Source organism: Mus pahari, chromosome 3 (genome assembly GCF_900095145.1).
Source record: "Mus pahari chromosome 3, PAHARI_EIJ_v1.1, whole genome shotgun sequence".
Classification (NCBI taxonomy): domain Eukaryota; kingdom Metazoa; phylum Chordata; class Mammalia; order Rodentia; family Muridae; genus Mus; species Mus pahari.
This window is the reverse complement of record NC_034592.1, coordinates 153,144,977-153,162,567: the sequence shown is the minus strand read 5'-3', so window position 1 is coordinate 153,162,567 and position 17,591 is coordinate 153,144,977. Positions and strand designations below refer to the sequence as shown.

The window sequence follows — 17,591 nt, the reverse complement described above, 5'->3', positions numbered from 1 at the left end:
TCACCCATTGGTTTTAGCTTGGATGCTCTTGGAAGGTTGTCTATTCACATCTTCATCTCAGAGGGAAGGTGAGGACCACATTCCAGAACAACATCATGGATGCCAATCTGACTGACGATGTTGGGGATGGAACCTGTCTGGGGGAGGAGCCTAGACGCACATTTGGGCTCAAAAGTGAGGCCAGTCTTGAGAGTGACTCTTGGTCAGAGCATTTGAACACAACGTGAGGGAAACCAGGACGCCATCGTTTCCAAATCCTGGTGGAAGAAGAGGATTTCGTTTCGCCTGAGCAGGTCTGCGTGAGAGACCCAGCATCCTATTTGATCGCCTCTGTTCCACGGAGGGAAAAGGAAGACACGCAGCCCATTTCCCTTTTCCTTCCTTGATAATAAGAAATGAATCGCCCATGAAACAGTCAGACATTAGAGAACATTCAGTGGCTTACACCAAGAGTGCCAGTCATGAGTGCCCAGGAGACGTCAGCGCGGCTTTTGTTTTATTTATAGGCCCTTCAGTTAGAAGAAAGTCCAACTTCTCTGCACAGTGTGAGCTCACCAGAAAGTGTGCATTTGGTGTGAGCTATGTGACAAGCTATCACTTATTTTCCGAGTCTGTTCAGATGGTCTCACACCCCAAGCAAAAACCCTTTTCGTAAGTTTAAGGGAAGCATCTACACAGGGAACTCCAGTTCCCACCTTTCTTGGCTTACCTAAAATTTCTTTTTTAAATGATGTCAAAGGCCTGACTGAGAGAGACTCTCTCTCTCTCCCTCTCTCCGGTCAGTAAAGAAAGGCATTCATGTGTGGAAATGATTTAGCACGTTCTGCCAAATGTCTCCTGAGCCTCTCTCACTCCTGCAGAGGCGAAGAAACTCCGGGGTATTAATTTAAATCATTCGGAGGCGAGGCAGAGCCTGCCACTGAAGCATGTGAAGCCAGCAGCCCGCTCCAAATATAAAAGGGAAGCTCACTGGACACCTGCCACCCTTCTGCGAACAATGGCACTTCTGGAAAGGATCCATGGGGACGTAGCTGCCCCAAGCGCACATTGCCAGTTGGATCTTCCCATGGAAAGCTCTGGCCTCTGACAGGTTGGTGTGTGTAACTGAGATGTCAGAGGCAGGGCAGCAGAAGCAGCAGGCTAAAGACAAACACCTCAGACAAAAGAAGCAACATAGCTTTAGGCCTCTAGAATAACTTAATTGTTACTTTTATTGCCAGGGGGAAATCTTTGTGCAGTCACAGGTTATAACAATTTTTATGCTTCATCTTCAAATTTCTTCATGGGGGAAAAAAAATGGCAATAGAGTTGAAAGTACTTGTCCTGGGAGGTGAAGGGGAGACATAGGCAGAAGGTCCCAGAGGCTTAGCCCCAACCACACAGCCACCCAGGAAAGGTGTGCCCAGGCTCCAAGAGAAAAGAGCAAATGGGGGTTCACCAACTAAACCCGAGCTAAGGTCATTAGTACACTAGCCCAGGGATAGAGGAATATCAAACCAGGAAGCTCTTCCTAAGTCTGTGACTCACTGATGGAGGCCTCCTTAAACAGGTAGAGATGGCTTCATGAGTAAGGAATGAGATGCTGACAAGATCATAGATGATATGGGGGCAGCAGAGATGGCTAGAGGTGAAGAATACTTGTCACTCTCTCAGAAGACTGCGGTTTGGTCCCTCCTACCCACAGCAAGTGACTCACAACCACCTGTTACTTCAGTCCTAGAGGTTCTGATGTCCTCTTCTGGCCTCCAAAGGCACCTACTACACACACACACACACACACACACACACACACACACACACACGCATACACATACTACCATATACACATACACCCACAGACCTGCATATAGTACCATAAACACACACATATGCATAGACATATCACATATGCATATGCACATGCATACTCATACACATATGCATACATATACCACAGACACACATATACATACTTTCACAGACACAAGCATGCACATCACATACACACACAAATGCATCACATACACATTATATACACATACTACCACAGACATACACATACTTATATACTTTACATATACATATGCACACTCATATACATACACACATGCATACTCATATATATGCATATACAGACAAATATGCATACTTATATACATATATATAAACATACACATACTACAGACACACATATACATACTACCACAGACAAAAACATACACACACAAACACATCACATACACATCACATACAAATACTGCCACAAACACACACATAAACAAAATAACCTCTTTTGGTCCTTTTTACTTAGAACAAGTGAATACTGTGTCGGATACACGTTGCGTTTTTGAAGCCTCACATTTTTACCCTTACAAAGACAACAAGCCCAGTGTTGCACTGTGTGCTTTGGGAGACATTCCCCATTCTGTTCCCATCCTGTGAGCTTCATAGAATGTGCTTAGGATACACTGAGTATACTATTAGAGCTGGAGTCATATTGCATATAATGGTCAACGTATTCTGGTTATCTATCTCCCTCCCATTCACTCATGTCTCCAAAGACTCCAAAGTTCCAGAAGTCACCAGAACATTTGGGAAATAGGCTAGAAGAAGTACAGCTCTCCATTGAAACTGAGTCTTGTCAACTGAGCATCGAATCAAGCCGTGCCTGAAGCCATCTCTACTCCTAAACTCTAAAGTCATGACAGACAGTGGATGTCTTTACTTTGTCACTTTGGGTTGATCCAGCTGCCTCCTACTTTCTGGGCTTCTGTCCAAGGGGGTTCATCCCCATGCCTCTATTTAATCTTAATAGCACTGTTATGAGATGAGTGTTATGCTGTCCCCATGTACAGACGGCCATAGACATGTAACTCCCACTGTTCCTAGACACAGAAGAAATGGAGCTGTATTTCACACCTCCAGTTTGCAGTGTGAAAGTTATGTGCCCTGGTGGGAGCCTCAGCTCTACTTGCTTCTGAATGTGAGGGGGTTGGACATAGTATCAGTTATTATGAAACTGCTTTGTGATGTAGATACCCAAATATAACCAAGGAGGAAATTATCATTATTAATAAAATAAGATAGATAGGAAAGTGGTCCTACCCTTAGGGGGGGACACAAATGGTCTTATTGTTTTGCTTTGTGATGGTAGTATTACAATTCCATCTCCATTTGCATTCCCGTGACATGGGGCTGTTTATCACCTTGTGTTCGGTCCTTCCTGCATTGTGAAAGCCCCCACCCTGCTCCAGGAGTCCTAATAGAATGTAAGGAGATGAGACAGGAAGCAGCCAGTCCACCCAAGCACGTTTTTCGTTGCCCATAGGAACGTCCCTGATAAACAGTAGACTGGTCTTTGAGATAAAGGAGTGCCAGTCTCAACAGGAAGGTTTATCTTCTAATGCCATGGCCTTTGTTGCCCAGGAGTCTTGCCAACTCACGTCTATGTCCTTGAAGGTAAAACAGCCCGTGCGTGTGGTACACATCTGTTATCCTGGCACTTGGGAGCGGAAGGCAAAAGCTCCGGCTTGAAGGTAGCCTGGGCTACGTGACATACCAGTTCAAAACAATTGAAAACAAGAAAACTAACCACAAAACCAAAAAGAAAGAAAGCAGACCAAAGAGGAACTGCTTATGGAAGAGAACAGCTGTTTTTAATTTTTAGAATGCTGAGAAGATATTAAATTGATCATAGTTCCAAAAAAGTAAGTTTTATAGACTCTGGCGGTAAACTTAAGGCGAGGTGAACTGGCTGACCTGGAGGGAGCACTACTCCCACTTGTTCACATGAGCTGGAGGACCAGACAGTGATCAGAACTTCTCACTTTTGCTCTTTAAATCAATATCATTTCCTGTAGAGGAACTATCAACTTTAGCCAACTACCTTAAAAATGCTTCAAGTTGTTACTTCAGAGTAATTTTAACACACATCAGGGGCTTATGTTTCATTTTTAGTAGAATATTTTCATTAATTCTTTCAGAATTCCATCCAACACATTTTGATTCTCTTAACCCCTAGTCCTCCCCATCTCCTCCCAGATTCATGCCCAGTGCCCTGTCTCCCAACCAGCACCCAACTTTGTGTCTCCAGCATGTTTGTTCGGTGTTTGTTTGTTTTTTTAAATAACCCATCATCACCCAGTTTGTGCTGTATATATGCTCATGGGTATAAGGCCATCCTGTGGCATAGGGTCCACCTACCAGAAGCCATACCCGTAGTGAAAACTGACTCTACCTCCCCCAAAGCCATGAAGTACCCACAATTCCTCAGTCGGGGGGGGAGGGGTCAGGTTTTGTAACCCTTCCTATTCCATGCTAGAGTGTTGAATAGTTGGATGGACTCCTGTTCCTTAAAACTCGAGTCACTTGAAAGTTCAAAACACAATAGACGGCTGTGTTAGGTGCCTTTACAAGGAACCTAAACTCTTGGGGGAGGAAGAGTGGGGTGGGGAGGTAAAATGAATCACAGACCTGCAGGATCTCTTTGTAGGCCTTGATTCACTGGATTGGAGCTGTCTTCTCTTCCTTCATTCCTGAGTTTGCCTCTAAGGGGAGTAATCTCTTAGGACTCTTGGACTCCCAACAACTGAGATTTAGAAAGAAGCACTCCAGCATTTCAGCCTTTCTACCAGAGTAGCTAAGATGGACCCTAGTTAGCTGCAACCTGAGAAATGTCAGTGGTATGTATGATCTATCCTGTTAGTTCCCATAGAAAACTATTGTATTACAACCAGGAGACAAACAGCAGGAAGCTGGCCTCTCGTTAGCTTATCCCAGTCCGTGGTACAGTTTACCGGCTCAGCCTCGGTTTGTGGGATGCCATCAAAAGGAGTCATGAAATTTGTGTCATATCTTTGAAGAGTTGGAATCCTCCCTAGGGATGAAGGGATGTCAGGTGCCTGAACACTGTGCTAGAATCTTGCCATAAAACATCGGATTATGAATTTCACAAAGTGTTCTTCTGGCCCATTTGCCATGGTCTGAATCTGGATGAGGTAACAAACACTGGGAAAGGAAGTAATAAAAGCCACGAACTCACCTCCCTGCCTCAAAAGTGAACCACGTGGTGTCTCGTCCATACCGCCGCAGGGCACTTAGCGGCCAAGAGATGAGTTTAACTCTGGGATTCTGGATGTCCCAAAGACAGATGTACTCATATGTAATCTGCAAGGCACATTCGCCATGTACATCTAAGTTAGGAGATGGCATCAAATACACATTGAACCTCTCTGGGAGAAAAACAAAACGTTAGTCTAAAATCCCCAGAAACGAAAGAGCAAAGACATCTTAGGAACACAAAAGCATTAACAAATATGTACATGCTAGGGTTTGATGGAGCATTCAGGAAGATAAACATTATAAATGTACTGTCACAGAAAAATGAGTTTTTAAATGCAGGTGCTATTACACAGCATAATGATACACTCTGGGTGTCAACACGCACTAAACACTATTTACACGGACAAAGATCATTTGTAGACCTTTTCAATTTGCATCGTGGAAAAAAAAATGTACGCCAATAAAGGACCAGAGCCATGAAACCGCTAAAAGCAAATTTTCCCCTGCAGAGCACACATTAATTACACCTACACTTTCATATTCACAAAAGGTACAGGTGCGGAAGGCTGTGTCTGTGATTTGTGGTCCTAAAGTAACACTGGTCAGCTTACAGTTCTATCATCAACTCAGTAGAACTGTACCCCAAATTATTTAAACACGCTCCACAGTAACAGCATGCAATTGTGACGATGTCAAAGGGACGTTCTTCGAGTTCGAACAAAGGACTTTCTTTCCTTAGTCAACTCTGCAAAAAGACAGCACTCTGCCTCCTGGGTGACTGTTGAAAATGTCACCCAAACTGTGATAACTAGCTTAGCTGGTGACTGTAAACAAGACCTCACCTGCACAGTTACACTGCTTTGATTGTTTCTATTTAGAGAAGTCAGTAACATAAAAAGTTACAGAGTCAAAAATCTCTAAATGAAATGTGAACAAAAAATTCCATGGCACCTGCAAGCACCATCCATCCTACAGTAGATCCCAGACATCTGACAAGATAGTGTGATGCTAACAACTTTATATTAGGAATGTTCAAAATTAGCTATTCTATAATAGGAGGAATCATCGAAACATCTATATTTTATCTGAAGTTGGTAAATAGTAATATGAAGATTGTGTTCGTGAATGGGCTTATTCACCTGCTATTTAAGTTTATAAACTTATTTTAAACTATCAATAGCCAAATGTCGAGGGCTTCCTAGAAACTATCATGAAACACATGTGTCCCCGGAGAGTTCTGGACCCATGACTGTAAAGTTGTCTTCAGTACATCATAGGTAAAGGGGGGTCATTGTTAATGGATTCTCTTAGAGGCAAATTGATTTGCTATAAAATAAATTAGTGGGGCTTAGGGGAAAGAGATGGTGGGGGGGAGTGCTTGCCCATCGTGCTTTTGGTGAGAAACCATTTTAATTGTACTTATTCGAACCCCTACAAAATAAGACTATATAAAATACTTTCAAAGAAACTCTGGAGTTCTGTAAGAACACATAATGAGAGAAACCCCAAGCCCACCAAGCTGGCAGCATAAAAGGAAACCTTAGGCACGGCTCTTAATCTGAATTTCAGCACTGTGCATTTCTACTATGCCGCAGGCAGAAATGTCTGAAAGCTGAGTGCTGACCTGGCCACTCTAGAGAATAATAGCAATCAAGCCCTACCATGCTTTCAAAGCCCAGGACTGTGTCCCCAGCACCCTGGCTAGCTCTCCTTTGTCCAACATTACACTGACTGACTGAACCACAGAAGGAAGGTCTGGGGTGGGGTGAATCGCCACAGGAAGTGACTTCACCTCTCCGTAGCCCTAGTTCCCAATCTGGCGAGAGGCAACTCTGCAGGAGCTAACACTTCCAGGTCTTGATGAACAACGGCTGTGCGGCCACAGATCAGGGTGGGCAAAGGCTGTAGATGTGTCATGAGGACACAGCACTGCTTGGGAGGGAGTGAGCACGGAGACCACCAATGCTATTTCACCTCAGTCATGTCTGCCCTCCATCCAAGATACCCAGAGCCCCCGCCACTCCGACAAGAGCTTGTAGATCAAGTCAGGCTTTGAAGCAGAACCGTGGCATCCAATCTCCCCAGCCACTAGGCTGAGCTATTTGGAGATGAAGCAATTATTCTAGGCTCAGACTATGAATGAACATTGATTTTTTGCTAAAGTGTTCATGAATATTTTGGTCATTATTATTTTAAAAGATTTATTCCTAGACGCTGTGTTGAGCTGAGTTGGCTCAGGGGTTAAATTTTACTTTTAAATCATAGTTTTTAAGTGGGTTTAAACTTGATGAAATATTCAGGGTTGGGGTTAAATTCTATTAAAAACATTGGACAGTGTTCAAACACATTTTAAGTGAAACAGCTAAGTGAAAATTATCACACTTTAAAGTCTGATCGTAGTAAACAGAGGCCTACGATCATAGTCTAGTTTCAAATGCTCATACTACATTTGGAACAAGGTGTTTACCTCATCTACAAAATGAGGGGAGTCCTACCACCTATGGAGTGGGACTTCTGTGCAAATGTAACAGTTGAATATTCATAAGCATCTCCCATTCCATTGACACACCTTGTCCTCAACATTTCTGACTAAAACCATTAATGTGGACATTGTTTTTCTACTATAGATTACAGAACGTTTGAGGAAAGCATTGACTGCAACATTTACATAGACTGCTATTATAACTTCTTCATACATATTTATAACTCAGAATGTATAGGATGAAGACGCCTTGTGTGTCATTAGATGGGAGCAAAACAGTTTAGGAGAGAGATGGGCAGTGAAAACTTGGCGTACATACCGCTCTGCTCACGTTCCACCCCGGTAGCCAATAAGTCAGGCTCTCCAAGGCTGATGTCATTGATTCTGGTCCCCACACACTCCATCTGGAGAACTTTGCACCATTCGTCTGCCTCAAGATCTGTGGAAATGGCAAAAACAAAAAACAAAGACCCCACGAAGATCTATTATCCTCTATACCCGGTACTCAACGATAAAAGCCAAAGACCCCAACCCCACTTGCCTCAAACAAACCTGATTCACAAGCAAAGGTCTTCGAGGTGTCATCATTGAAATAAATCCCTATAGCATGTTTCTTGGTGCTCTTTGGCAATCGGGCTACATTTTTCACATTGTTGAGTTCTGTAACCTGAAAAAAACAAAAAACAAAAAACAAAAAAACAAAAAAACGATTTGGAAGTCTGGTCACGTGCCCTGCATGAACACTTCCTACCTACACGAGTACAATCACCTGTGAGCCCAGTGTCACAGAACGTATCTGCAGATATGAAGACTAAGCATGACTTGGGAGGATGGAAGCAAAGGTAAGTGGTCCAGTCCATCACTAAATTATCCCATCAGAGGTGAAAGGTCAGGGGATCTCATGATCTTCCCTATGATCCGTGGTCAATCCATACATCACACCTCAGAAACTCCCATCACAAGCCCCGGGCCACTCTCTCTGACTTTGAGCTCGTTGGTGCCTGTGTGTCTCAGTTTTAGAATATGAGAACACCACACGGGGCCACCCTGTTCACATCATCCAGCGAAGATGTCCCATTAGACACTCTGTGCCCACCCCCACCACACCCCCGTTCCCACAATCCTAGCTATTGGCACTTGCACAAATCCCTCCCCTCCTAGAGCATGCAAACTCATGGTGCCTCCACCATGGGGTGAGATCCTGTCACACAGGAGGGGCCTAACAGGAGGAAGGCTCATGTGGCTTCCTGGTAAGTATTTATTTACAAGATAAATAAGCCTTTCACAGTGGCAAGTTTAAACTCCCCTTAACACCCCCTTAACTCTTATACAAAGGAATATACCTCCCATCAATCTTGGCTTGTGGCAATGCTGGACCACCTCTTCCATCTATTACCCTAAATTCAATAAGTGCCTGGCTTAGGAAATACCCGGGAAGAGAAATAAGTACCCTCCATGGGCACATTAATCTGATCATTTCATTTTCCAGCCTTCTAACCTCCAGTGGCCCTTCTTATAGTATAAATGCAAATTTATCCGCATGAAAGGCCACACGGTGCCCCTCAGAGGCTTTTCCCACTCCAGCATCTCCAGGGACACGGCAGAACAGGGCTCACCCTCCCTCTACAACAGACCCTTCAGTACTCACTACACACAACGGCTGGTTGGCTGGTTGGTAGCATGTGTTTCTTTTTGTGCCGGAACCCAGCCTAAGCTGCCACCATCTTTGTATAGTTATTTACTTGTTTCCCTCCTTCCATGTTAAGCCCCTGGGATCCACTGTGCAAACTGCACCCCGTCTTCGCAAGCTCCAGAGACTTTATGCATGAAACTTAACACCTCCAAGATCTCCAGATCCTCATGTCCAAACGACGGACCATGGTGACTCTCTGTGTCCTCCACAGCTAATTCTCCAGAATGCGTCCCCCATGTCCTCAAGCTTTCTACAGCCTAGCCAAACTGGACTCTACTCTGTGCAAGAATAAATCGTGTGGCTTCCCAGGCTTAGAGCCTTCCCTCCTCTCCTCTACTGAACCCCAATCACCCTAAAATCATCATTTAGACCTCAGCTACTCACTGATTCCCTATTGGAAACTCCACCGCAGTATAAACCTTCCTAAGCTCTCTCCCATGGCTTCATTCCTGAGCCTCCAGCGACTAAGGGAGTGACTGGCTTGGTTCTTTTCTTGTCTAAGGAAGAGTCAGTTGCTCCTGGCAGGCACTGTATTTCTGTCCATCACTGTTTTCCAGGTCTAGCACACAGTGTGTCTGCAGGGAACGGAGGACGCGCTGAGTGAGTGAACTGCTTGGTAAACGCTCATGGTTGACATGGGCCCCATCATGTCCCCAATTCCAAGACCTCAGACTCATGGGACCTTTGCAAAGTCAGTATGGGCCAGGCTCAAGAGGGTTCTCTCAGTTCTCTAGGGTCCCAGTATGAGTGCTTGCCTACCAGTATGTGCAAAGAATAGCAACTGTAGCATCCTCCTCCCACATGTTTAGAGACCGAGACTGCACCCTGATGGAGACCTACAGACCAGCCAGCTCCTCCTGGTGTGTTGGACCTAATAGACAAAGAAGGTTCTCAGTTGCTGAAGTAGCCAGAGCCCTGACTGATCCCACACTGTATGTGTGTCTATCTGTCTGTTTGTCTGCAACTTCTTCACTCCTTCACTGCCCCTAGTGAGGGTTTTATACACCAACTTTGTCCTCTGGTTAGAAGTCACTCAACACATGGACTCTATGAGCAAAAGACTAGACTCTCCCAGAGACGTATCGTGGAAGCCCACTTCCCCTGGGAAGGCTTCCCTGACCTCCGTGTGAGGTCATTATTCCTGTCCCTCAGCTGCCATACGTGGGACTTGAAGCTGAAGCTGAGTTTCTGCTGTTACAATCCCTATCTCTCCAGCACCCCGGGGAGACTTGAGTTAGCTGGCAATGGCTTCCTGGTGAATGGCATCAAAGGCTCAGACCCCGAGGCAGCACACACCGATGCTCCCATAAACCATGTTCTGTGCTCAGTCTTTCCGGACGTATGCCTGTTTGATCTTCATAAAAAGCCTTGGAGATTGATGTTAGTATTATTTATCGGCATTTCTCTGATGGGGAAACTGAGGCTGAAGAAGGTTAATATCATACAACCAAGTTCATGGCTAAAACTGGCAGAAGTAAGTTGTGATGTGGAGCAGAGCAGATGGGTGGGGTAGCCTCATCTAAACACTGACTGACACTTCAAAGCTCCCAGCCTCCTGGGCGCACATTTTGCTGGAAGGTGTGAGTCTTCGTAATGTGACTCCTTGCCTCTGGGACACGGGTAGGGCCTGCGTGCGCCAGGCTTTAGGCCGGCCCTCCACTGAGACAGGACTTAAGGGAAGTGTGAAAAACAGCTAGGACTTTGAAATATGTCGCTTCATTACATATCCATTAAGGGGCCAAGAGGAAGACATAAGTCACCAGAAACAGCCAGGAAATGCGGGAGAATGGCATGAGTCAGAACACAATTACCCGTTCTGGAAATTGGTTTTGGTAATAAGCAACGCAACACCCCCGTTCGCTGCTCCAGGGAGGAGAGCGAGTGTTCACAGGGCAGGCCGGGTCAGGATTGCACTTGACAAAGGACGGCTGGTTTCCAAAGCGGCGGTGTACAGCCAAGCTCAGAGCTGCACTCCACTGAGCATGCGCACACTCCCGTATCCAACCCCTCCCCTTATTTTCAAAAGACTTGCGGTCTAGACAAACTCACGCCAGACCCTTGATCAGCATACGTGCTAAAGACCATAACTACCCTCCACAGACACCTTTGTGTCATGTGAGGCCTTTGAAAATGTTTTGTTGTTGTTTCATTTTGTTCTATAAATGACAACTTGGGAACGGAGTGGATGAGCTGCTGCACTTCATACAAACAAGCAATTCGCATGGGATAATTTCGGGGTTTTCTGTGGGCAAGGATGAGTTGTGATGAGGTCTCAGAGTTGGGCTTGATATAACAGCTTTTTGGAATGGGGGCGCCAGACTTGTACCTAAACAGCAGAGGTGACTCTCATAGACTGATTTAAATGAGGCCTCAAAGAGGACGGGCAGCAGAGCTCACACTAGTGATGTGACTCATCCGGGTAACCTTCAACTTGACGTTCTTTGCAGTCTAGTGGTTTCTTTTCCGTTGCTATGATAAAATACCCTGACAGAAGCCATTTAAGGGACAGAAGACTCGTTATGGCTCATGGTTACAGAAGGGATACTGACCGCCATGGGAGGAAGGCGTGGAGGGAGAATGAGGCCATCCCGTAACATCGCTTTGGCAGTCCAGGATCAGAGAAGGAACAGGAAGGACAACCAGTCTGTCAACCCTCAAAGCCCACCCCCCTCGAGTAACTTCCTCTAGTGAGGCTCCACATGCTGAATGTTCCATTACTGGGGAGAGGGGCTGGGGGTGATAAGTCCCCGTTAGATGGGTCCTCAGAGGAAGGTTCCAAAACCAGACACCACTGGGCCCCCACAGACTGAGTAAATGCTTTGGGTTAGCCAGCATCAGCCTCTATAGACTGTGAGCACAGGGGATGGCCGCAGGACGCCCAGCCCCAAGGTGTGTAAGCTGGGACTGCAGGTAAGTCACATCCGGCTCCCCCGCCCCCCACCACAGCTTCCCACCCCCTCCCGTGCACAACACCACGACTAATCCTAATATCTAGTCCAAAGCAGAGTTAAATTCCCACTGTTTTCCACATTTCTCTCTGATCTGAAGCCATAATGTTTATCCTGACAATCTTTCCTAACAGAACACTATCTCAAATCTGCCAAAACCTTTACAGATTACTAAGGCTATGAACACACATTTCTGATATGCTCCTTGTTAAAACTGATGTGCAGTCAGTCCCACTGCAGACAGAACATAAACTTAGAGAGCAAAGCCACTCTGTGTCTCTCTGTGTGTACGTGTATTGTACAATCTCCACTCAAGCCTTTTGATTGTACTTTTTCCTCACTATTTTGTGACTCTTCAAGTTAGGGTGGGGAAATCCAAGCTGAGTCTCGTAGTCTAAGAGAAAATTTGAGGTCATTTGTAAATGCCATATTCCTCTGGTGGTGGTGGGGGGGGGCAGTTACTCACTTAAAGCTGCCACATTCGATTAGTGTGCAGGAGAGATTCCCCTAGCACCCATAAAACCACTTTTTAAAGAGAAAGAATAGATATTTGCTGTGAACTGCTGGTGGCAAGGGTAAAGCAAAAAAATAAAAAAAACAAAAAACAAAACAAAACAAAACAAAAAAACAACAATGGAGCCCTCTTTTCCTCTCACAAAACACCGGGTCCGGAACATAGGAGTTAATCCACTTTCCAGAAATCAAGAAGCCAGGCAGGGGCTTCCGGTCTCAGACAGGTACAGAGCACATCCACACAACAGCTCTTGGGAAAACAAACACAAGGTACTTCCTCACCATATCCTATCACACAGCTCAGTAGAGGGAGACCAAAGAAAACGCCCAGTGCCCTCCTGCTTCCCCTTGTGCTGGAAGACCAAAGACTGAAAGAAGCAAGTTTGCGATGCTTGGACTTTTATGAGGGAAACAGGACCCACTGACTTCTAATGTCTTGCAAGCTCGCTAACAGGGCCTAGTGGAAGATAGTGAGAGGGCTTTAGAAACAAGGGAAGAGAGCAGCTAATCCCCATTCCAAAGCATCTTCAGTGTGGCCATCAGACAAACAGGTGCCAGCACTTACAGGCTAGCAAAAGTTGCAAAGTGCTTCTCAGGCTAGAAGGTGCATGCACAAGTTCACAGGAGGGACATCATCACAGAGAAGGTTTAAAAGGCCCTCAGGATCTCCAGCCAGGTCGTTTCCTATCTGAATGGGAGAAGGTGGTGGTTTTCCTCCAATGTACTGACCCTAACATGACGTTCCAAGGCATGGAAAGAAAGAAGGAAACATATCCCAGTCAAAGGGGCTCACTATATCCCTAGAAATCAATGCTAAAGAAAGAGAAGTATATGAATCATATGATAAGTTATTAAAAATTAATACCTTTACATGTGCTCAGTGTACTGGGTGGAAGAGGCTGAAGAACTCATGTGCCAAACAAATCAACAAAACACAAAGGAACTAAGAGAAATGTTAGAACTGGAGGAAATAACAACTGAATGAAGAAATTCACCAGTGAGAAGGGTTATATTTTGTCAACTTGAAACAATCTAGAGTCAGCTGGAAGAGAGAACCTCAACTGAGAAATCACCTCCATTAGATCAGCCTGTGGGTGAGTCTGTTGGGGTATTTTCTTGATGAATGATTAATATGGAGGTGCCCAGCCCACTGTGGGAGATGCTACCCTTGGACAGGTAGTCCTGGAAATCACCCTGAAAGCTATGCGAGCAAGCCATGGAGAGCAAGCCAGCAAGCAGCACCCCTCCATGACTGCTGCATCAGCGCCTGCCTCCGGGTTCCTGCCTCGAGTCTTGCTTTGCATTCTCCTGATGATGGACTGTAACCTTTAAGCCAAATAAACATTTTTCTCAACCAGATTGCCTTGGTCAGCGTTTGATCACAAGCTGGAGCAGAAGCTCAACAGAAACTTGACAGAGAAGAGAAAAGAGTCCATCTTAACACGGGTCGTTTGCTGTGATCCAATTAGACTGTGGGACACCACTGCCCAGACCAACAGATACACTTAGAAAGTTCCAGAAAACAAAGGGAAGGGACTGAGAAATTCATCTGCAGAATGACCTAAACCTCCTCAGTGTGTGGAGAAGGAGATGGACATCCAGAGAAAGGAAGTCCAGAGGAAGCTAACTAGCACCAGACACAAAGAAACCCATGCCAGAGCATGAATAAATGAGAGCCCCATTGTAATCTCAAATGTTAATGATGGAAAACTTTGAAAGGGAAAAATAAACTGGGCCACCCAAAGATCATCACCGTACTACTCCGGAACTGGAAAATACAGCCCCAAATGAGAAGAATAAACTATTAAGCAATGATTCTATATCTGGTGAAACCATCCTTCAAAATTAAAGGAGAAATAAAGGCTTTCCTACATAAAAGCTGGAGGGTTCGCCAATGATTACCTTGCAAGAAATGCTGAAAGAGTCTTCCAACTGAAAGGAAACTAAACAGAAACGGGAACGCTTGAGACTTGCTGATAAAGGTGTCGATAGACAAATACATACTGCTACAACAATGCAAGAATGTATTAATTATTAAATCTGGCACAGAAACAGAAGAGCAGGGACCACTATAATCATAAAATACACTAATATGTATGCAATGACATGAAACGTATTTTTTATACTAGTTTTCTAAAGCAGAAGTTACATGGTTTTTAAATTGAAGTTAAGTGATTAGGTTTTTTTAAAAAAGAGACTGCAGCTAAAATACTTTCAGCCCCATCATAACCACACACACACACACACACACACACACACACACACACCCCTCATAGGAGACATACAAAAGAACAACAATAATAACAAAAACTCACAAATGATGAGGTAGCAAGGACAAAGGAGACACTGACACACAAAAGAATGCAGAATGGCACATGCGTCTTACACGTTGGTAACAATCTGAGATATAAATATATTAAACTCCCCGATCAAAAGCACAAAGCACGTAGCATGGATTAACGATCAAAGCCCAAAGCAAAAGCCACTTCATACTCAAGGATACGGATAACCAGGGACTGAAAAACCCATCCCCTTAAGATGAATTCACAAAAGGGAGAGTGGTCATATTTCTGTCATATAAAATAAACTTTGACTTTAAAAAATTACAGAACACAAGAGACACTGTATGGTAATAAAGCATCAGTTCCTCCCAAACATATCACAGTTATAAATCTAGGCACCTTACAACGGAATAAGAATAAATCTCAATACAATAATGGGGGCACCCACATTTAATAATAGACGGAGCGTAGGAGAGAATACTAACAAGGATGCAGGATGCTTGTACATCACTGAAGAACAAATGACACTACCAGATACACGCAGAAGCCTCCACCAAACAGTAACTGCATGAACATATATTTCTTCCTGAGCTTAGAGAGAACATTCTCCAGAACAGACGACAAGTCAACGATTAATACCAGCCACAGAGAGGCTGAGGTAGGAGGGTCAAGGGGTTTGAGGCCAGAGTAGGTGACAGAAATCATATGGGGACAAATTCCAAACATGTAGAAACGAAACGCTGCCCTTACGCAAATAGCTGTTCAAAAATGAAATCAGAAGGAAAACTTAAAAAAAAATCTTTTGAGATAAACCAACATGCAGAGACAGCATGCCATACCTGCATGCGAAAGTGAAGACAATACTGAGGGGAAAGAGAGCAGTGGCCATTCCTACAGTAAGATGAGACACTGCCAAACCAAGCAACATGGTACCACAAAGAACTTGAAATGAAAGTGGAAAAACTAACTAAGCAGATGGAGGCAATAAAAATTACAACAGAGAGAAATTCAGTAGTAAATAGAAAAGCGATTTAAAAGTCAATGAGACTGAGTTGATTTAAAAAACTGCAACAGATTTGAAGATTCTTAGACAAGGGTGGGGGGAGGACCGACAGAAAACTTGGGGAGGAGGGGTTTCCTAAAAATAAATAAAATCAGAAATGTAAGGAAACACAACTGGTAATACAGAAACAAAAGGGACTGTAAGACGCTCCAATGAACAGCTAACTACAAAGCACGCTACAAAGGTTAATTATGAAGAAGCAGAATGAGTCCAAAGACCTGCAATTACTACAGAAATCCAACCGCTGATATCTACAAAGAAAATTTTGAACAACTGAAGTCCAGAACCAGTTTATTGCACTGGTAAATTCTATCATATATTTAAATAAGATGTAAATTTCCAAAGGCTTTCAAAAGTTGTAGAGAAAGGAACAATCAGATTGTGTTTTATGATACCAGCATTACCTGATCCTGGAGTCAGACAAGGGCATTACAAGCAAAGAAACATGAGCCAATGTATAGGTGTAAAAATGTCAACAAAATACTATCAAACTGACTTTGGCAGTATAATAAAAATATCACATCTCACACAATCATTTCCGAGATTGGGTTTATTCCTGGAATTCAAGGATGTTCAAGGTAAGAAAATGAACCAATGTAATATGAAATGTTAAAACAAACAAAAAAAATCAAAATAAATAATCAATGAAAGCATTTGAGAAAACTAGTGTATTTCACATTGGTAACAGCAAGAAGTCAACAAGCTTCGAATGGAAAGAAATTATCTCAGCATAATGAAAGTCAAACACGGAAAGCCAATATCCAACAATGTGCCCAATGGTGAAAAGCTGGGGCTTTACCTGCAGGTTGGTAGACAATGTGTGTGAACTGACTACCAGGCAAGGGACGAGTATCTAAAACATGCCAAGAACATCTACAAACTCAGTAATAACAACAATGAAAGCCAATTTAAAAGTGGGCAAAAAGTTTGAGTGGGTATTTGCCCAAAGAAAGTACTGAGTGGAAAACACTAAACGTCATGAAAATGCAATTTAGCTGAAGAAACAATGAGACAGCACACTGGTTAGAATAACTGCCGTTAAAGAAAGATGAAAGCTGAAACGTTTTGATAAATATGGGTTTTGTGGGAAGAGTGTAAACTGATTCAGCAACGTATGGAAGACATAGGCACCTTCAACTACTGAAAATTGAATTACAATGTCTCAGCACACCCACTTAGGGTATCTATCCAAGGGAATTAAACCCAGAATTGTTAATGATTTTGGATCTAAAGTGTTGGAACAGACTTCTAGCCTTCAATACCTGCCACAATGTAACTAATGTGTGGTTATACATGCCCCCACCCCTTCCTAAAGGTTAACACACCTCCCTCAAATCCCACTCTCTGCTGGGGACAAAGTATCTTTTGTTCTTGTTATCTTTTGTTTGTTTGGTTTTGGTTTTTCAAGATAGGGTTTCTCTGTGTAGCCTTGGCTATCCTGGAATTCATTCTGTAGACCAGGCTGGCCTCGAACTCAGAAATCCACCTGCCTCTGCCTCCCAAGTGCTGGGATTAAAGGTGTGCATCACCAATGCCCAGCTGAAATTATGTTACATTTCTAACCCAAATT

At 43.9% G+C, this 17,591-nt stretch overlaps 1 protein-coding gene across 1 annotated transcript in view; it reads right to left on the bottom strand.

The window, feature by feature from the left end:
* Dok5 (docking protein 5) overlaps positions 1-17,591 on the bottom strand; it is a 151,578-nt gene that overhangs the window by 44,418 nt on the left and 89,569 nt on the right. Inside the window, exons 3-5 of the mRNA XM_021193671.2 lie at positions 8,075-8,189; positions 7,842-7,961; positions 5,021-5,210 (exon numbers count right to left, since the gene is read on the bottom strand). Of these exons, the coding sequence (XP_021049330.1) occupies positions 5,021-5,210; positions 7,842-7,961; positions 8,075-8,189 (425 nt within the window). The remainder of the gene's footprint in view (positions 1-5,020; positions 5,211-7,841; positions 7,962-8,074; positions 8,190-17,591) is intronic.